This window comes from Bubalus bubalis, chromosome 15 (assembly GCF_019923935.1).
Source record: "Bubalus bubalis isolate 160015118507 breed Murrah chromosome 15, NDDB_SH_1, whole genome shotgun sequence".
Classification (NCBI taxonomy): domain Eukaryota; kingdom Metazoa; phylum Chordata; class Mammalia; order Artiodactyla; family Bovidae; genus Bubalus; species Bubalus bubalis.
The window spans coordinates 4,716,473-4,738,724 of record NC_059171.1 but is presented as its reverse complement, the minus strand read 5'-3'; the positions used below and the strand labels follow the sequence as shown (position 1 = coordinate 4,738,724).

Here is a 22,252-nt window from a genome sequence, read left to right as displayed (position 1 = left end):
GGATGACCACTCCAAGTACATAGAACTAGCAAGTATTTAAGCTTAGGGAAAAGAATGTTGGCACTAGGGGTTTGAAGTGATTGGACTCTTAATATATTTTTGAATTAGATGTGGGGGCGTGAGAGATTGACAGGAATAAGATTCACCAAACTATGTGGGCCTTGCAACTGGAAAAATGAAGATGACTTTACAGTTTTCTATTTACATCTATGTAAATAGAATATAATTGCAAATTTAATTATAGATATTACATTTACCTTCTGGGTCTATAGAATGTATAGTTTTATATTTATATTTATGTAAATAGAATGGAATTACAAATGTAATTTCAAGTGTCATTACAAATATTACATTTACTTCTGTATCTATAGAATGTATCTATTTGCCTTTTGATAAACTTCTTTTCACTATTAAATTCAGTGTGGCAGGAACAGTCTTTCTTCTGGCAGGAGCATAGTTTCTTCTTTAATATATGTTTGAGTTTATCTATGATAATCATCGGAGAAGGCAATGGCACCCCACTCTAGTACTCTTGCCTGGAAAATCCCATGGACAGAGGAGCCTGGTAGGCTGCAGTCCATGGGGTCTCGAAGAGTCAGACACGACTGAGCGACTTCACTTCCACTTTTCTCTTTCATGCATTGGAGAAGGAAATGGCAACCCACTCCAGTGTTCCTGCCTGGAGAATCCCAGGGAAGGGGGAGCCTGGTGGGCTGCCGTCTATGGGGTCGCACAGAGTTGGACACGACTGAAGTGAGTTAGCAGCAGCAGCAGCAGTTAGTACTACTTTGCGTTTGCTCATTCCTGCTGGATTGACACCTTAACTGCTAAGCTCAGCATCCTTCTATACAGTCAAGTCTCTCCTCTTTCCCAGCCTCCCTGTGGAAACGTGAGGTGGCAGGCCGGCAGGTGTCGCCCAGAGTGGGGCCCCCAGTGCTCCCAGCCCTCTTGTCCTCCTCACAGCCAGACACGCCTTGCTGGTTCTGCATTCGTGTGACCACCTGTAGTCTACCAGCCTTGTGCCTGTAAGTTATCTTGAGTCTGAAGAAGCTGTCATTTGTGAGGTTTTCCTTTGACTTGCGTCCTACAAACCAGACTCCCTAGTTATTATTAGAAAATGTCAAATTTTAAACTCAAAGGCCTATATTCTAGAACATCTGAGTCAACTTTCAAACAGATTATAGACTACACACTGTTCAGATCCCTACTATTTGTGAGTTTCTTTGCCAGACACATTTTGTCAAAAACCGCACTGAGACAAAATTTGATTGGAAGAGAGGGGCTCTGTCTTACCAAGTGTTCACTCGGTCCTCACACATTCCTGTAATAAGCGAGTATATATGCTATACTAGTTTCGTCCTCAATTACCCATAGGTTTTTTTTTTTTTTTTCCTCAGCCTAGGTTCTCTGATACCTATTTGCCCTCTCTAGGATTTGATTTTCATTTTGTATTAATCCTTTCAATATTATCACTAAAAATGGTTTGCAGTGATGTTTGGAATAGTGATGTCAGGTCCCCCGTGACCATCGTGATAAATACAAATGGATACATTTATGTTGACACTGGTAGGGCCATATTGACAAAAGCAGTTTCAGAGAAGTCAGTTAGGAGGTGAAAGAGAATAAATATTTGGTAAGAACTAGTTACGGAGAAGGCAATGGCACCCCACTCCAGTACTCTTGCCTAGAAAATCCCATGGACAGGGGAGCATGGTGGGCTGCAGTCCATGGGGTCGCTAAGAGTCGGACACAGCTGAGCGACTTCACTTTCACTTTTCACTTTCATGCATTGGAGAAGGAAATGGCAACCCACTCCAGTGTTCTTGCCTGGAGAATCCCAAGGACGGGGGAGCCTGGTAGGCTTCTGTCTCTGGGGTCGCACAGAGTCAGACACGACTGAAGCAACTTAGCAGCAGCAGCAGCAGGAACTAGTTAAACTCTTCTTTAGTACCATCTCTATATAGCGTTCCAGCCTCAGTCAGGCCGAAATGTAGAGCTATAGTCATTAATGGAACACTTCTGAGGGGCTGCTGAGAACCCAAACTGAGACAGGCTATCAAGGGAGATGCCCTCTACAGGGATGTGTACTGACAGCCCATTCACTTACTCACTCACTTGCCTGTGCATTCAGATATTTATTTTATAGGTTGTCTATTTTTATGCACACACTGCCTTAGGGAGAGAGTATACAAATTTAAATAAATGAAATGTAATTAAAAAAATTTTAAATAGCTAAGGAATAATCCTTACCTTTGGGGAGCTCACTGTCTTTAGGGAAAAAGTAAGTAGACAATTAAAAAAGAGTGTGGACTCTGACATATTAATAATAAACTCAGAAGCATTAATGCACAAAGAGGGACATCTACTACAGTCTTAGAAAATTGGGAATCAGCATGCTTTATTGGAGAAGTAAGGTTTCTGTTACAAACAACAAGAGTTAAAGTGTTAACGTTCTGGACATCAAGTATTTTGTGCTGGTTGTGTGTTACATATGCGGCATGCGTACAAATACACATAAGGAATATGTATATGTATTAGGAATATTCTAGTTGAAAGAGAAAGATGCTTTTAATGTCAATCATTTGCCAAATATGCATACTTTATTTATTCTTTTTTGGTCGCAGTTGCAGGTGGATTTTTCTGTACATTTCCTCCTGTTGAAATATATTCATCAATGTCATCAGTAGGTGAAACATTTAGTAGTAACTGTAAAAAGCAAGTTATCTTGTTGAAATATATAGACCCCAAATTAAAATGCACAAAAGGCAAATAAAACAAAAGTCCACTGAGGATAAAAAGAATAACGTAGACATGGTACATCTGAGGAGACTTGATGATGGGTGTCAAAACCAAGAACAAAGATGTGGCCATGGTTCCAAATACAAATGGCAAACGTACCTGAGAACAAACATAAGTTTGTATTAGAGTGGCCTTGGAATTGGGTTGCAAAGGGTCGGACACGACTGAGCGACTGAGCTGAACTGGAAGTTATTACAAATAATAGTGTAAAATATTTTATATACAGACATTTGTTTAATATGGAGGAAGTTGGTTTCATTGATAAAAAAAAATATTTACCTACCAGGTCTTCCTTAGTTTTATATAAGAGAAAACAATCTGCTGGGAATCTCCTCCGAGTGTGAAATAACAGAAGTGAAAGCCTTTTCCTAATAATTTCAACATTTTGCTCTCCCTTTGATTTTTTTTCATAAGTCCATGCCGCTTGTCCATTCAGCTCTCTTTATCTATTTTGGCTGTGTGGGTCTTCATCTCTGCGTGCAAGATTTTTCTGGTTCTGGCAAATAGGGGCTATTCTCTAGTTGCAGTGTGTGGGCTTCTTATTGTGGAGACTTCTCTGCTTGCAGGGCACTGGCTCTAAGACACACAGGTTTCAGGCAGTTTTGGCACACAGGCTCAGTGGCACAGCTCGTGGGCTCTAGCACACAGGTTTAGTTGCCCTGTGGCATATGGAATCTTCCTGGACCGGGTATCAAACCTGTGTCCTCTGCATTGGCAGACAGATTCTTAACTACTGGACCACCAGGGAAGTCCCATTCAGATCTCTTGAATAACGACCCTCGGAAACATCCCATACTACTACCATAAAGCATTTTTTTCATTATAAATTTTTTTCTTTTCATTTTCAAGCAATATCAAAATTAATATTTTTTGTACCTCAATCTAATATTATTCATAATGATGTAATACACAACCTGTATATAACCTAATATGACAGACTATTTTTTTGGGCTCCAAAATCACTGCAGATGGTGAAATTAAAAGACACTTGCTCCCTAGAAGGAAAGTTATGACCAACCTAGACAGCATATTAAAAAGTAGAGACATCACTTTGCCAACAAAGGTCCATCTAGTCAAAGCTATGGTTTTTCTAGTAGTCATGTATGGATGTGAGAGTTGGACTATAAAGAAAGCTGAGTACCGAAGAACTGATGCTTTTGAACTGTGGTGTTGGAGAAGACTCTTGAGAGTCCCCTGGACTGCAAGGAGATCCAACCAGTCCATCCTAAAGGAAATCATCCTGAATATTCATTGGAAGGACTGATGCTGAAGCTGAAACTCCAATACTTTGGCCACCTGATGGGAAGAACTGACTCACTGGCAAAGACCTTGATGCTGGGAAAGATCAGGAGAAGGAAAGGAGAAGGGGATGACAGAGGATAAGATGGTTGGAATGCATCACCAACTCAATGAGTTTGAGTAACTCACGACATGAGTTTGAGTAAACTCTGGGAGTTGGTGATGGACAGGGAGACCTGGCATTCTGCAGTCCATGGGGTCGCAAAGAGTTGGACAGGACTGAGTGAGTGAACTGAACTGAACCTATATATAATTCCTTTGGGGAACGTTTTTATCATAAAAGGACCACAGGGTTGGATTCATTTTCTCTGATCTTCACTTTTCCCTTAATATGGATCTTAACAATGTATATCTTTCAAATTTGTGTGTCTTAATTTGGATAATTAAAGAATACACAAACATGCACATTTATATATAATTAAAGAGTAGTAATTGCAAAAGTAAAATGCTTAGTTAAATGCTGTTGATTCTTGCCTATAACTGTATTTTGTGTAACTCTTCTCTCTCCTATTAGATTAAGAAGTTATTGATGCATTATTAATGGGCAATTTATCCATCTATCTTTTAAGTGTTTAGACTAGTGTTTTTTACATAGTATTTCCTTAGTATTTGCTTCAGTATTTATTGGATCATTAAGTGACTCAGATGCAAGATTATCATTATCTTTCGTTTTTTTCAGTTTTGAAATGTAGGTTTCTGGTCTTCATCCTAAGCATTAGAATTCTCAGGGGTGATGTCTAGGAAACTGAATTTATACAAGAAACTCGAAAGGTATACTTTTTTCACAGTCGACTTTAAAAATCTTAGTTATTAAACTCTGTTGGTTTTCCTTTTTCACCTTCTAGTCGACCCTGCACCTTTGTGTACTGCTGAGGTATTTCTGTGGGTATTCTGGTACATCCTTTTACCTTATACAAGGTCCGTAATAAAAGAGGCCCCTTGATTTATTTAGAATATGATGCACTGATAAAACAATGATCATTTGAAACCTACCCCCATTAAAAACGACTTATAGGCCTAACAATAAAAGGTGATATAGTAAGACATGCATGCCGTAAGCCTTTTAACTGAGTAAGTGACTAACCACTAACTTAGCTTCTAGCAGCCTACATGAAAAGGGAAGCATGATCTTAATAGTCTAAGTACTGAAGCTGAGCAGGACCCTGTGGGACTCCTCGGTACAAAAGCCTTTCTGTGTCCCCCATTTCTTATTTGTAGGAAACAGGCTTCATTCGGCCTCCATGACCTTTCCTGAGTTCCAAAGCACAGTTCAAACAGTCGATAGAGGAGCGGGGATGCAGAGAAAAGGGAGAAGCGGTCGGAACGCGGGAGTGCAGCGCGGGGGCGGGGCCCGGCTTCCCCTCAAGGGATGTGCCTAGCAATATCTTTGAGCTCTTCTGCAGAACTAAGAGTCCGACACGATTGAGCGACTTCACTTTCACTTTTCACCTTCATGCATTGGAGAAGGAAATGGCAACCCACTCCAGTGTTCTTGCCTGGAGAATCCCAGGGACGGGGGAGCCTGGTGGGCTGCCATCTATGGGGTCACACAGAGTCGGACAGGACTGAAGCGACTTAGCAGCAGCAGGACTAAAACCACCACCAGATGGAAGACTTTTAACTGCTTGATGAAGCATCCTTCACTCCAGAGAGAGGGTCTTAGAGAGAAAGTCATCACGAAACCCCCAGATGTCAGAGGATATTGGGATTGAAGGAAGGCAGGCCCTGCAGGCCCCCTGACCCTTATCAGCAACCCTGTCCCTCCACTATAAGACTCCTCACAGCTCTCCTGACGTCAGGTTGGGACACAGTCTTGAGGGCATTAGCCCACTGTGGCCCCCATTGCCTAGCAAAGCAATACAGCTGTTCTTTTCTACTTCATCCAAACTCTGTCTCCAAGATTCTGTTTGATACCAGTGTGTACAGGCTGATTTTTGGTATCAGGATCTGCAAAGAAAACTAAATAATCTGCCTAGAAACACAAGTATTTTTGATTTAAATATTAGAAATAATTTTCTTTGGTGGGTCTAACACAGTAGCATAATGTAAAAATAAACCATTTAAACTCTTTGCAGTAAGTATAGGAATGAGTTGCTGGAGGTTGTTTGGTTAAACAGAATATTGGGTACATCCACAATATAGATGGATGGGTTATAGTAGACAATTAGAAGAAAAAAGTTTTCCATAAGCTTATATGAAACATTTCAGATGCAGTTAAGGTAGACAGAGGTTTCAGTGGTTGAGGAATCAACAGAGTACTTATCCCTCAGTCAATCTTTGATAGATACTCTTGACTCTGAGGTGAGATTTTATTCATGTTAATGTATGGCAAAACCAGTACAATATTGTAAAGTAATTACCTCCAATTAAAATAAATAAATTTAAATTAAAAAAAATAATAAAAAAAAGATGAATGAGTTTGCAACTATACTACATCACAAATACCTAAAGTGTAGCTCTTCCGTATTGGCCATTAAAGCTAGAGACTTATACATTGATACACATTTAAATTGATAAGCCTGAAAAGCCCTAGGCAAGCCTACAAGTTAATCTAAGGTAGTACCATTAACAGGACACTCAAATAATCATTGGCCCTGGACACTGGTGAGTCTCATACACTGAGACTGAGTACAGACCTTGTGCATCCCACATATGGTTCTTCTTGACTCAAATTTCATTAGTTGTAATATAATAGAAAATCCTAAATATAAAATCTATTCTCAAATGTTCCTAAAATGGGGTCACAGTGGCTTAAAAAGATTTTTTACGTAGATATAAGAAAAAAGTATTAAAAGTACACAATGTTCTTTAAAAAGATATAGGATTTTTTTTTTTTTTTTCTCAGTTTGACTTACCTTGTAAGGTCTGGATAGGTTGGGCTCCTGGAATCTCAGTTTAAGCAAGCCCATCATCATTAGCCCAAGTTGAATCCAGTCTGTGAATCCCACATAATTTATTAAAAGGATTAAGTCTGAGGGAATAATTAAGATGGAGGCAAAGATGAGCATCTGAATCACAGCTGCAACTGGACAAGAGTGAATATTCAAAGTTGAGAGGATCAAAGGTAGCTGACCCTCCTGGCTTGCCATACACCATAACCTTGATGTTGAAAATACAGTACAGTTGAGGGAGCTAACTATTGCGGAAGAAACACCAAGGGAAATGGCCCATTGCAAGGAAGGGATTACTCGATCCATCCAAGTGATTGCAACAGCATCTGTAAAAGAGTAGAGAAGCCGTTAATTACGCAACTGATGTAATATTTATACTGCATAGTATTTTTAATTAGCTTAGAAAGTATTAAGTTATAATTGTAGCAAAGACAAAGGACTGGTGTAAGTAGCAGGTTGAAACTGCCAAAGTTTTCTAAAAATCACGAATGAGTCTTGGATTTTGTCAAATGCATTTTATGACTCTCTTAATATAATTTGATTTTTGTCTGTTGTCATATTAATATAGTAAAATATTAATTGCTTATGGGATGCTAAACCAACCAATGATAAACCTCACTTGTTCATCGTGTATGCTCCTTTTTATATGTTGCTGGACTCAATTTACCAGTGTTTTTGAGAACTGTGTTACATTGTAGTTCACAGAACAATACATGTTGTATGCAACATGTGTATGTAATTTCTTTCTTTGTGTAAAGAATTTTTCTGGCTTTGGTATCATAGAAATACTGGTTTCATAAAATAAGTTTGGATGTGTCCCCTCTTCCATTTTCTGGAAGAGTTTGTTTAGGAGTGGTATTATTTCTTTCTTAAATATTTGATGCAATTCATCAGTGAAGCTACTAGGGCCTGGGATTTGACTTGTGGGAAGATTTTAGATTTTTAACCCATTTTTAAAAAAATATAGATCTATTCAGATATTTTTATGTCTTCTGGAGGCAGTTCTGTTAACTCAAGAGTAGTAAAAAGTACTCCGTGGCACACAGCCACTCTCTTTTCCATGGGCTCTCCCCTTCTCCTCAGCCTCTGGTTGAGGAGAAAGATGACTAGGAGTTGACTGAGGTCTCCCTACCCCAAAGGCTATACCCATCCAAGTAGGCTGGGAAACTTTATGATGGCTCTTAGATATGGGTTCCCAAATCATCAACAAGCCCAGGACTGTGGAATGAAAGGTCGATTCAGCTAAGGGGATCTGGGTTGAACTCACAGTGCAGAAGGGAAGCAAGCCCTCTACCCACAGAAGTTCCTTTGTGAATAAAGCCCTTTGGGTCCACTCAAAGTGCTATAGTTTCATGGCTTCGACTGTGGGCCATTTGTTGGTATTGATATTTTAGGTAGAGGTGTGTGTAGAGAGTATAATGGGACATGTGAGTTCCTTCGAAACCCCTTTCCTTTCTCCCTCCTTGTGAGGTTCAAAAAATAATGTTGAATCTCAGTGGGAGAAAGCGCAGACCTGATGGCAAACTTCAAGGCAGCGATGGTGGTGGTGAAAGATGCAATATCTCAATCTAACTATGATGTGACCAGAGACAAAAGCTACTGGGAGCTGGAGGTTTTCAGGGGATCGTTACTAGGTGACCACATGTCCTCTAGCCCCAGCTGTGGTTGTTCCAGACACTGGGACTGTAATGGAGACACTGTATACATTGATGCCAGTTGCTATCCTGTCTCAAACATTGCCAGCACCTCTTTTCTGTTCACTTGCCCCTGAAGACCAAGACTAATTCACATTCATGTGGCAAGGCCGTCAATAGGCTTTCACAGTACCCCACTAGGATTCCTAAACTCCCCTGCTCTTTGCCCCCAGCTGGACTTCAGGATTTTTCAAGAGTGTCTCTGCCATCCAAGATCCAAAATTTATACTATATTGTTCATGATCAGTTGGTTGACAAGTTAAAAGCCTCACTCTAGAAAGATCTGAATTGGTATTATTACACTTTTACCAACAGGCTGATCAACCCCAATAAAATTTAAGGTACTGCTTGTCAAGTAAGTTTTCTTGGAAGCGTGGCTAAATTTGCAACACGTAGTCTCTCTGGTAGTAAAAAAAAAAAATTTGTCTATGGCCCCCTACTACTAAAAGAAGACTCAGCACCATATGAATTCTTCATGTGTTATAGTTAGCATGTGTCTCACTTGGGATTCTACTTAGTCTTCCATATCAGCGAATTCACAGATCAATGTCCTTTAACTGGAGGATCAGATCAGCGGACTGTACTGAAAGCTGTCCAGCGAGCACACTTTCTACCAGTGGGGATCCACAACCATAATTACTGCTTTGATTTAGAAGTTTCTGTGACTGATGATGGTCTTCTGCATTGCAGGCAGATTCTTTACTGTCTGAGCCACGAGGGAAGCCCCTTTTCTATTGCATTTCCTGGCAAAGAGAAGCACCTTATAGCTGGAGGTGCCCTCCTTGATAACAACTATCAGGTAAATTCCTTTTGAAAAAATAATACTAGCTTAGCAAGCAGCACTGGGATATTGTAAAACTGAACACCTGACTCATGGAGGCCTTATGACTTTCCAGCCTGATAATCTCATTTTGGGATGAATCAAATTGAATTCAATTATTGAAAAGGTATGAAGAGCCCCCAAAATCTTATCAGGTCGAAATCGTGTATTCAAGAACACAGCTAGCCTGGCCCAGTGGCTTCTTGGTTTTGCATGAAAAAGTGCAAATTACATCCCAGTTTGTTGACTGAAGCAGGGTTGCTGGTTCAGCAGGGCCCTCTGTTCACAAGGGTCCCTGTAAGTATCTGGCCATGGTCCACGGACGGTTTAGCTAAGCTGAAGCCCTGTGGTGCCCGCCAGGCTGCTGCAGCAGGGAGCCTCAGCACCAGCTATGCAGAATGGAAAATAGACAGGATATTCTACTCAGGAACTGGAGATCAAAAGCAGATTATTGAGTCAGCAGCCTTGATTCCTTTCTATAGTTTATGGCCCCGGAGAGGGGTGTCTTTAGTCTGCCAGTCTGTGGTTTTCCAAGCGACAGACCAAACACCCAGGCCATCGACAATAGTTCATGTCATTAGAAATACAAGCGTGGTTCATCAAGAGGGGAATTGGCCAGAGCTATGAGAATAGGCTTCAGTTAGGTCCATGGAGCCCATTCTCTGATGAGAATAATTGGAATAAAACTGTTGATTGATACTGAACTATTCAGATTGCCGTGACAATGTCTGAATGCATCATCTTTCTAGACATGGCAACACACTGACTATCATATACTGGACAGAAGAAAAAGGACTCCACATTTTTGCTACAGAGGCTGACACGAAATGTTACACTGTGACTTCTGCCAAGATTTGACCATTTGTTCACGGTGAAGAAGGCCATTTGCACAAGATATTGTCCCTGCTCACTTCTGGCAAACTGACTACATTGCCCTTTTGACCCTCTCTTGGGACGACAGCTAATGGTTGTTGGTACTTTTTCAGGTTGTGGCATTGCTGTTCCAATTTGATCAGCGCTCTGTGGCCACACCACTGTGGCCCTTGAAACTCATCTGTGTCACGTGTTTGGCCATTCATAATGTGAGAACTGTACATTACCAAAGCACATCAACGTGCTGAAGGCAAAGGTATTCAGTGTCTTTCATATACACCATTTGAATGCCTCTGATACTGTTTAATGTTTGGATGGCTTCCTCAAAAATCAACCCAGAAATATTTCTGACTCTACCTCTCTCACACCCTTCTGGTCCACACACCTTGGTCAGGTAGTTTGGTCACTGAATAAACCCTAGGGAGTGATCTTCCCTGGTGGCTCAGACAGTAAAGAATCTACCTGCAATGCAAGAGACCCGGGTTCCATCCCCGAGTTGGGAAGATCCCCTGGAGAAGGAAATGGCAACCCACTCCAGTATTCTTGCCTGGTGAATCCTGTGGACAGAGGACCCTGGTGGGCTACAGTTTGTGGGGTTGCAAAGAGTCGGACATGACCAAGTGACTAACACTTTCACTCTCAGAGAGTGATCACCTACTCTTGGCTTCTTCCTGAGTGATGGTCAGGGAGAATAGCATAGGTAGTTATATATTCCTATTTTGAAAACTCAGGAAGCTTTCCTGATTATTGCTGGATTTTATGCTTCTTATTTTCCTCACACAGCAACCCTAACTTACCTGGTTGGTTTAGCCTCTGGGCAGCAATATGACCATAAAGAAGCCAAGAGGATTCAAAATCCATTTTGGTTCACAAGTCTGGGTTCTCTTTTTGGACTGATGTGGTCATAGATTACAAAGATAATAACCACTTGACTGAGTTCACTCTTTGGTAAGTGCTCTTACAGTGGTAATTGTGGCTTTCTAGAAGGGAATATTTAGACTGAAAAATATGGGGATGGAAGGACAACAGTGATCTTGTGTCTTTTAGAGCCATTCCTGGGACCTGTCTTCTGAAGGAAGACTTGTAAAAGATTTGGATTCCCTAAGCTTGAGGATCTTCTACTGTTATGTGGAGATATCACTTGGCCTTCCTTGCTTTGTCTTTTGGGAATCAGGGTTTGGGGAACAGCATAAATGACATTCTAGCTACTGCTATTATATGAAAAATAAATTGTCTTTGTCTCCATCGCCAGCATCCATGAAACTGTGCCCAGCTACCTTATGAGCGGGTTAAATCTCAAGCTTTTCATAGTTGCTGAGAGTCTTGTGATTTCTTCCTTGACCCACTGGTTATTTAGAAGTGTGTTGTTTAATTTTCAAATATGTGAGATTTCTCAAGTTACATTCTGTTGTTGGTTTCTATTGTGCATCTATTGCTGTTGAAGGAAGTGTTTTGTATGATAGAAATATTAAATTTTTTGAGACTTGTTTTATATCCTGACATTATGTCTATCTGAAGGAATGTCCCATAAGTGCTTGAAATAAATATATATTCTGCTTCTGTTTGGTGGAGCATTCTATAAATGTCAATTAGATCAGTTTGATTGATAGTGGTGTGCAGATCTTCTATATCCTTATTGATTTTCTATCTAGTTATTGAGTGATATACTGACATCTGCAACTATAGCTGCTGAATTGTCTATTTCTCCTTTTAGTTACATTAGTATTTCTCCTTTTAGTTACATTAGTATTTCTCCTTTTAGTTACATTAGTATGACTGCATGTATTCTGGGGCTGTGTTTTTAGAGGTGTATGCATTTATAATTGTTATATCTTCTTAATGCACTGATCCTTTTGTTAATATCATTACAAAATACCTTTCTTTGTCTCTAGTAATCTTTTAGTCTTTAAGTTATTTTGTCTTAATAATATTACTATTCTACTTTTCTTACAGTTAATGTTTACATGATAAACTTTTCCATTCTTTTACTTTGTACTTGATTGTGTTTTGAGTCTAAAGTGTGTCTCATATAGACAGCATATAGTTGGATTGATAATTTTATTCAGTATGACAATCTCTGCCTTTTGTTGTTGTGTTTGTATATTCTCATTTAACATTATTGATATTGTCGTATTTACCTATGTCACTTTGCTATTTGTTTTTTTATGTCTTATGTATTTTTGTTCTTCTATTTTATTGTTTATTGTTTATTTTATTTATTGTTATATTTTATCATTTATTTCTTGTTTATCTATTTATTGTTAAATAGATTTTTTTTTTCTATACCATATGGCCTTTGGGATCTTAGTTCCTTAACCAGGAATCTAACCTGGGTCCTGGCAGTGAAAGTGTTTAACCACTGGACTGCTAGGGAATTCCCTAAAGAAATATTCTTAATGTTCCATTTAATTCCTCTGTTGATTTGTTCAGTTATTTTCTTAGTAGTTGGCCTGGTAATTACAGAATCCACCTTTAATCCAAGTCAATTTCCAGTTACTTCCAGTTAAAATATGACAACTTTGCTGCTGTGGCTCATTTTCTTCTCTTTTCTTGGTGCTTTTACTGCCATATATGTTATATTTATATATTTAATAAGCCCTACATTTAAGTTTCAGAGTTATTACCTAAAATAATCTAAGATATTTTTAAAGAATTCAAACAATGTGTGTATACACCCATGGAGTCTTTTATATTTATCCATATATTTAATATTTCTGGTTCTTTTTCTTCCTTCCCTTTGATCCAAGTTACTTTCTCTCAGTCTGAAGAATTTCCTTCAGTAAGCCTTCTAGCAATGAATTCTTTCAGTTTTTGTTAAAGTGCCTTCACATACATTTTCACATTCATTATTACTACTAATACGTGAAATGAATCAATAATATACACTCATTTTACTTTTTACATTTTTTAAAAATTGCAGTATTAGTTGACTCAGAATATTGTGTTACTTTTTTGATGTACAGCAAAGCGATTCAGTTATATATATATATTTTCCAGATTCTTTTCCATTATAGGTTATTATAAGATATTGAATATTGTTCCCTAAGCTATATAGTAAATCCTTGTTGTTTATCTATTTTATGTGTAGTGGTGAGTATTTGTTGACACCATACTCCTAATTTATTCCTTCCCCCTTTCCCCTTTGGTAACCATAATTTTGTTTTCTATGCCTGTGAGTTTGTTATCTGTTTTGTAAAATAAATTCATCTGTGTGGTTTTTTAGATTCCAGAAATAAGTGATATCGTATAATATTTGTTTTTCTGTGTCTAACTTTACTCAGTATGATAATTTCATGTCCATTCATGTTACTGCAAAAGGCAATATTTCATTCTATTTTATGGCTGTGAATGTCTATCTGGGGCGTCTCAGGTGGCACAGTGGTAAAAAATCTGCCTGCCAATGCAGGAGACACAGGAGACACGAGTTAGATCCCTGGGTTGAGAAGATCCCCTGGTGTAAAAAATGGCCATATCCTTGTCTAGAAAATTCCATGGACAGAGGAACCTGGGGGGCTACAGTCCATGGATTCACAGAATCAGACTTGACTGAGCACACACACACAGTATTTATCCGTCTGTCTATTTACTGCATCTTCTCTATCCATTCATCTGTTGATGGACACTGAGGTTGCATGCATGACCTTGTAAGTAGTGTCATTTTAGAGTTGAGATAACTGGGGAGCGTCAAGCTTGGATGTAGGATAAACCTTATTCTTCTTTTCAATGAAAGCCTATTACTGATTTTCTTTTCTTTTTCTGATAACTGAAGGTGTAAAGTTTAAAAAATATTTATTTTATTAATATGCTGCTGCTGCTAAGTCGCTTCAGTCATGTCTGACTCTGTGTGACCCCAGAGATGACAGCCCACCAGGCTCCCCTGTCCCTGGGATTCTCCAGGCAAGAACACTGGAGTGGGTTGCCATTTCCTTCTCCATTTTATTAATATATTTATATAGATATATTAAGTTCAATTGAGAATTGAGCTTCTTTCAATTTGTCTATTTTTAGAGCAAAAAATCAGTTTCTGCACTATAAGTTAGTAATTTTTTAAAATCTGAAAAAATCTGAATAATTTTTATGATAAACTGAAATTCTCTCATATATATATATATATATATATATATATATATATGGAAGGATTCGTGTCCACTTCACTAATAGGAAAAGTTAGGTACTCAAGCTCTGTATAGATTTTGGGGATATGTCTGAAGACAAAGTATATGAGTTATATTTCCTGGAGGCAAATGCTGACCCAGAACACCCACCTGCTCCTTATAAAGTATATCTCAAGAGGATTTGATAAGTATTCTCATATTTTCTATTCTACTCTATCCATTGTGTTCTGCCTTTTTTTCCTTTTATATTTCTTAGTGTTTTCCATATTTTTGGCTGCTAGACCTTACCCTTTACTATATGCTCTAAAGAAATTGCTTGACCTTTTGAACATCTACCTTTAAATAAATAGATAAATAAATAACCCAGACATGAACCAAATTAGCCTAATTCTCTTGAAGTATGCAAAAAGACCCACTGTATACTCGAAACTCCCTTTATTCAGGACAATGAAACAGAGTGTCTTCCTTCTGGCTCTGTGCAGCCATACCTGAGGACATGATTTCCTTTGGGGTCAGGACGGCCAGGTAGGAAACGTTAACCAGTAAGTAGATCAGGGCTACGAGGGTAAGTGCAGTGACCACACATTTGGGGATATTCTCACTAGGGCTTTTCAACTCTCCTGCAAAAAAAAAAGTGCCACTCAGAAAAAATGACTAATCAGATCATCTTTGGAAATAGCTTCATTATAACACACAATAACTAAAAGAAATAGACATGACTACACACAGCAAGAGTTGAATGCTTATTTACCGAGTTTAGACAAAGTATTAACTTCAGCAGCAATGGAATTTTGCTGAACTCTGGGTTTTACTCTTGTATCTTTGATGTGCCCAACATAAGCTTTTTGGATAAGAGAACAACTCAGAAAACCTGGATTCTAGGCCAGGAGGACTGGAGCAAATATTCCCTTACCATACGGCCAACACTATAGAAGTACACGTTTGTGTTAATGAAGTGATGGAATAGCTCCTCTGTTAATCTGGTCACAACAGTCTAGGACATTAGGGTATATTCTCCTGCTCTTTTCACTCCTTGGGTTAAGTTTCTAGACTAGCTAAATCTTAGATTAAACTTGACTGTATATTGCCAACACCAGTTTGACACAGATGTTTAACTACTTGGAACATTTTTAACTTAGAGTATGCAACTCCCTCAAAATAATTCACATGTATTAAAAAGAAAAATTTAAAGAACATAAAGATTTAGAGCGGAGAAGGCAATGGTACCCCACTCCAGTACTCTTTCCTGGAAAATCCCATGGACGGAGGAGCCTGGTAGGCTGCAGTCCTTGGGGTCGCTAAGAGTCGGACATGACTGAGCGACTTCACTTTCACTTTTCACTTTCATGCATTGGAGAAGGAAATGGCAACCCACCCCAGTGTTCTTGCCTGGAGAATCCCAGGGACGGGGAAGCCTGGTGGGCTGCCGTCTATGGGTTCACACAGAGTCGGACACGACTGAAATGACTTAGCATAGCATAGCAAAGATTTAGAGAAAAAAAGCTCAGGTACATATGTATCTAAACCTTGAGATGGAGAAAGATTTTTCAAGTATGGAGATAATGAAAAGTTAAAAGATAGATAGTTTAATACTTATAGGCATTAAACTTGTAGTCTTTAAGATTGAAATTTTTAAAATCTTATGAACAAAATGAAAAAAAAAAAAAAAAAGCCAAACAACAGGGACTTCACTGGTGGTCCAATGGTTAAGAATCCACCCGGAAATGCAGGAGACATGGGTTTGATCCTTGCCAGGGAACTAAGATCCCACATGCTGCAGGGCAACTAAGCCCACATGCTTTAGCTACTGAGCCCGCATGCCCAACTAGAGTGCCCATGCACCACAAAAGACCCTGCAGGCCACAACTAAGACTTGACAGACAGGTTAATGATAAACTAAGAAAGCCATTTACCTGTCTTACAAGGAAGAAACTGGTCATTAACATTTGCAAAACTCTGCCTCTCACTAGACATTGAAGAAAGAGTGAGTTCTGAAATTTTATTTTCACAACTTTAAGTGACTAAAGAATGAAAAAGGTTTGATGACTTTAGGTGCCATCATTTTAATTCACACTAATAGACATTTGTAAAGCCTTTCTGGGTTGCAATTTGGCAATATTTCTCAAGACATTTCTAAATATTTGTATGGTTCACTTGGTAATTTTACTAAGATTTTTCAAGACTTTTTTCCTAATAAAACAATGAGAGATCCACAAAGGTTTATATAAAAGGATGCTGATTGGAACAATAACTATAAAATTTTGAAGTGAAAAACTAGAAAAAATTCTGGTATCCAACAATGGGAGATGTTTGAAAAATGGTCAAATTGCATATGATAAAATGTGTATTCATTTAAAAGCATTTATATTTAATAATATTTATGAATTCTCACTATGTGCTTTAAGCAAAATAAATGATGAGTATATGCATAAGTGTGATCCCTGCATGTGTGTACATATGAGATAATTGGTAATCTTCATTTTAATTTATATATTCTGTATTTAAATTTTTCTCTGATGAGCTTCTGCTATTAAAATATTTGTTCAGTAAAAAAAAATTGTTGTTGAGTCCTTAAGCTGTATTAGTTCTACACTTACTTGTTTTAATTTGTAAACACCCAGAAAATATTTTGCTTTCCAAAGATAGAAAACCACATTTGTAGAGAGTTTAGTGCATTTCCACCCACCTGATAGAAGAGAAACACACATTATAGAGAAATAATGTGTTTCTTAGAATTAAGCTGACTAACCCTTGTATATTTATAGCTTGGTGGAGCTCTTTATAATTTAAAAATAATAACTTTACCTGCTATTCGGACAAGGACTCCCCAACCAGAATATGCAAACAATCCTTGTAAGAAGGCTTCGGCAATCTGTGAAGCATCCGGAACGTCAGCATCGAAAGCTTTCTCAAACCTGGCCAGGTTCTCTCTTCTTCCTCTCACCAACAGCACGATTCCAGTTACAGAGATGAAGCCGAGAACTGTCATTTTGACAGCCGTACTGACAGTCTGAAACCACGTCACCTCCTTCACTCCCCGAGCATTCAGAATTCCCAAGCACCACAAGATAGCCAACGCCAAACATTTCTTTGGCATCTCAGGAACAAAACACCCAGGATAGAAAGGCTGCGTAATGTAGCCCGCTAGCAGCAAGCTGCGGGCAGCAATTCCTGCGGGAGTACTGAATAGATTGATCCAGAGGTAGAAGAAAGCAATAAAGGGTCCAAGAGACCTTTTGAGGAAATAATACTGTGCTCCGCTTCTAGGGAAGGTGGTCCCCAGCTCTGCGTGACTCAGGGCAGCCAGCATAGACACCAGGGCACAAGCAGCCCAAATGCTTAGGGACACCCCCACGTTGAGTGAAGAGTATTTTAACACCCCTATAGGAGCAATAAATATTCCCGCACCTATGATGATACTGAATAAAAAAATTGTCCCATGGAAATATCCTATTACCCGCCGTAGCTGAGTGCTTTCTCCCACCTTCATTTTCTCAAGTCTGACACTTAATGTCCAAAGCTAACATAAATTCAGTGTTTCCTCTGTGACACTTCTGATCTTCTTACAGTTAAATGCTTTGGTTCCCTCCTCTTGTCTTCCTCAAATAAACTTCCTCACAGCCCTTAGCATAGTAGTAAAAAAAAAAAAAGTTAACTTGTAAAGTTAATTAAACTGAAGTTTATGAGATCTTAAAATTAGGGTTAAAATGTTTTACTGTTAAACATTTTAAAAGTTAAACACAATTAAACAAGTTAGACACAGCTAATTGGGAATAAGAGATGAAAACTTCCCAGTCGGGTTTCCTCTATGGATATGTAACCACATTCATTTTGATCCTTAAACAAGTAATTCTTTAAAACTTTGTACTCTAAGGAAGTTTGCAAAGAATGACAAAAATACAAGGTCTGAATCATAAGTTTGCCCCTTGTTAGCAGATCTTGGTTTCAATCACACACACACACACACACACACACACCTGCCACTTACTAGAAAATCCATGTCACTTTTGATTATTTTTTTATTTTGAAAAATGGGACTGATAATCCTTATCTTATTTTTTCTTTAATAGAATCAAATAAGGTAATTTACTGATGAAGCAAATACTAGTACAGAGTTTCTAGTGCTATACCTAACATAGTTTGCATGTGTGCTCAGGTGTGTATGACCCTTTGGACTGCTGCCCACCAGGCTCCTCCATCCATGGCATTTTCCAGGCAAGAGTACTGGAGTGGGTTGCCATTTCCTCCTTCAGGGGATCTTCCTGACCCAGGGATCGAACCCACATCTCCTGCGTCTCCTCCATGGGCAGGCTTATTTTTTACCACTGAGCCACCTGGGAAGCCCCACCTAACATATTTTAGGGATCCATAAAAGTTAGTTTTGTCATTTGGTTATTTTCAGTTCAGTTAAGTTCAGTCCCTCAGTCGTGTCCAACTCTTTGTGACCCCATGGACTGCAGCATGCCAGGCCTCCCTGTCCATCACCAACTCCCAGAGTTTCCCCAAACTCACATCTGTTGAGTCAGTGATGCCATCCAACAAACTCATCCTCTGTCATCCCCTTCTCCTCCTGCCTTCAATCTTTCCCAGCATCAGGGGCTTTTCAAATGAGTCAGCTGTTTTCATCAGGTGGCCAAATTATTGGAGTTTCAGCTTCAATATCAGTCCTTCCAATTAATATTCAAGACTGATTTTCCTTAGGATGGACTAGCTGGATCTCCTTGCAGTCCAAGGAACTTTCAAGAGTCTTTTCCAACACCACAGTTCAAAAGCATCAATTCTTCACTGCTCAGCTTTCTTTATAGTCCAACTCTCACATCCATACAGGACCAGTGGAAAAACCATAACCTTGACTAGACGGACCTTTGTTGACAAAGTAATGCCTCTGCTTTTTAATATGCTGTCTAGGTTGGTTATAACTTTCCTTAAAAGGAGTAAGCATCTTTTAATTTCATGGCTGCAAATCACCATCTGCAGTGATTTTGGAGCCCCCCCAAAAAAGAGTCTGTCACTGTTTCCACTGTCTCTCCATCTATTTGCCATGAAATGATGGGACAGGATGCCATGATCTTAGTTTCCTGAATGTTGAGCTTTAAGCCAACTTTTTCACTCTCCTCTTTCACTTTCATCAAGAGGCTCTTTAGTTCTTCTTCACTTTTTGCATAAGGGTGGTGTCATCTGCATATCTGAGGTTATAGATATTCCTCCCGGCAATCTTGATTCCAGCTTGTGCTTCATCTAGCCCAACTTTCTCATGATGTACTCTGTATATAAGTTAAATAAGCAAGGTGACAATATACAGCCTTGACGTACTCCTTTTCCTATTTGGAACCAGTCTGTTGTTCCATGTCCAGTTCTAACTGTTGCTTCCTGATTTGCATACAGATTTCTTAAGAGGCAGGTCAGGTGGTCTGGTATTCCCACCTCTTTCAGAATTTTCCACAGTTTATTGTGATCCACACAGTCAAAGGCTTTGGCATAGTCAACAAAGCAGAAATAGATGTTTTTCTGGAACTCTCTTGGCTTGTCAATGATCTAGCAGATGTTGGCAATTTGATCTCTGGTTCCTCTGCCTTATTTAAAACCAGCTTGAACATCTGGAAGTTCACAGCTCACGTATTGCTGAAGCCTGGCTTGGAGAATTTTGAGCATTCCTTTACTAGCGTGTGAGATGAGTGCAATTGTGTGGTAGTTTGAGCATTCTTTGGCATTGCCTTTCTTTGGGATTGGAATGAAAACTGACCTTTTCCAATCCTGTGGCCACTGCTGAGTTTTCCAAATTTGCTGTCATATTGAGTGCAGCACTTTCACAGCATCATCTTTCAGGATTTGCAATAGCTCAAGTGGAATTCCATCACCTGCACCAGCTTTGTTAATCCAGTTTTCTGTTGATGGATGGGGCTGTGTTCCCTCCTGGCTATTTACCTGGGGCCAAACTATGGTGGAGGTAATGAAGATAATGGTGAGCTCCTTCAAAAGATCCCATGAATGCCCTGCTACACTCAGTGTCCCAACCCTGAGCAGGCCATCACCGACCCACGGCTCTGCTGGAGGCTCCTGGACACTCACAGCAAGTCTGGCACAGTCTCCTGTGGGGTCACTGCTCCTTTCTCCTGGGTCCTGGTGTACAAAGTTCTGTTGTGCCCTCCAAGAGTCTATTTCCCAGTCCTGTGTAAGTTCTGGCAGCTCTACGGTGGGGTTAGTAGCGATCTCCTCCAAGAGGGCTTATGCCACACTCGGATCTGCTGCACCCAGAGCCCCCGTTCCTGCAGCAGTCCACTGCTGACCGTCACCTCCACAGGAGACGCTCAGACACAGTTCTGTCTCAGTCTCTGTGGGGTCCCTGGGTCCTGGTGCTCACAAGGTTAGTTTGAGCCCTCTAAGCATCTCTGGTGGGAATGGGGTTTGATTCTAAATGTGATTTTGCCCCTCCTACCATCTTGCCAAGGCTTCTCCTTTGCCCATGGACATGGGGTAGCTCCTCACAGCTGCTCCAGTGCCTACCATCTTACTGGGGTTTCTCTGACCTTGGACGTGGGGCATCTCTCATGGCTGCTCGCTGCTCCAGCACCATGCAGCCACCGAAATAATTGGTTATTTTAATTATCACTATCTGCATTATATACAGAGTTCTTCAGCTTCTTTAAGGTCTTTTATTATTTTTTAAATTTTACTTTTTATTATTTTTATGTAAGGTCTTTAAAAATTTTTTTTAGTTAGTTGCAAATTAGACTTCACTTTTGACAAACAGCTCACTTTGTACACATATTTAGGGTTTTACATTTTCCGGGTCAACACTCTAGTAGGGGCATGATTAATCTTTTAGCATTATTAATTTTTTCTATGTTTTCAGCTAGTCTGATTTAGGGCACACTCTACTGAGCATCTGCTTTTTGCCTGGTACTGTGTGAATCAGTGCATGTACAGGAGTGACTGAGACATGGTCTGGATCTTGTTCACCAGTTTACTCTGGCACCTGGCCCAGCTCAGGTTACACGGTATGTCTCAGTAAATCTGTTTTGACAATTCTTATCCTCCAGAAGCTACTGTTTAGAGAAGATGTATATAAATTCAGTTCAGTTCAGTTCAGCTCAGTCGCTCAGTTGTGTCCGACTCTTTGCGACCCCATAAATTGCCCCTCCTACCATCTTGCCAAGGCTTCTCCTTTGCCCTTGGATGTGGGGTAGCTCCTCACAGCTGCTCCAGTGCCTACCATCTTACTGGGGTCTCTCTGACCTTGGATGTGGGGCACGCCAGGCCTCCCTGTCCATCACCAACTCCCAGAGTTCACTCAAACTCACGTCCATCGAGTCGGTGATGTAGACTTTTTAATACTGTTTGTGAGCTTCAGTGTGATAATATTAATAGCTAACATTTGTCTGGCACCTGCTGTGTGTCCAGAACTTATATTAAAAACTTATATTAAAACACTTATATTAATTCTTTAAGTCAAATCGACAACCTGTGATATAGTACAGATAGATAAGGAAATTAAGGAATAATAAGTAATTTGTCAAGATTACCTAACTATTCACTTTAATTAATGAATTTAATGTACTTTACACGTTTTAAATATATATTTATGATTTTACTGAAAAAGAAATCCATAAAGCCACAAGGAACCAAGAAACAACTTGCAGTATTGAGTCAGACTCACAGCTCTGAGCACACTATCAGCTTCCCTCTCCTCTCACAAGTGGCACAATTACAATGGCCTGTCAGCGTAGGTTATTGCAACTGGATAAATAGACTTTAATTCAA

The 22,252-nt window shown here is 39.5% G+C and overlaps 1 protein-coding gene across 1 annotated transcript; it reads right to left on the bottom strand.

Moving 5' to 3' along the window:
• Positions 1–2,376: 2,376 nt before the first annotated feature.
• On the bottom strand, positions 2,377–18,081 carry LOC102392367 (solute carrier family 7 member 13). Its single transcript, XM_006045590.4, has 4 exons — positions 17,297–18,081; positions 14,980–15,111; positions 6,954–7,315; positions 2,377–2,898 (listed from the first exon to the last, which is right to left on the bottom strand). The coding sequence occupies exons 1-4, from the start codon at positions 17,979–17,981 to the stop codon at positions 2,605–2,607; spliced, it is 1,473 nt and encodes a 490-aa protein (XP_006045652.3). The 5' UTR covers positions 17,982–18,081; the 3' UTR covers positions 2,377–2,604.
• Positions 18,082–22,252: the final 4,171 nt, after the last annotated feature.

Coding starts and splice junctions, on each gene's coding strand:
- LOC102392367 (XM_006045590.4), bottom strand. CDS start 17,981: ATGAAGGTGGGAGAAAGCACTCAGCTACGGCGGGTAATAGGATATTTC. Junction 7,316..14,979: donor AAAGGAAATCATGTCCTCAG/GTATGGCTGCAC, acceptor ACTCTTTTACAG/ATGCTGTTGCAATCACTTGG. Junction 2,899..6,953: donor ACCTATCCAGACCTTACAAG/GTAAGTCAAACT, acceptor GTTTGTTCTCAG/GTACGTTTGCCATTTGTATT.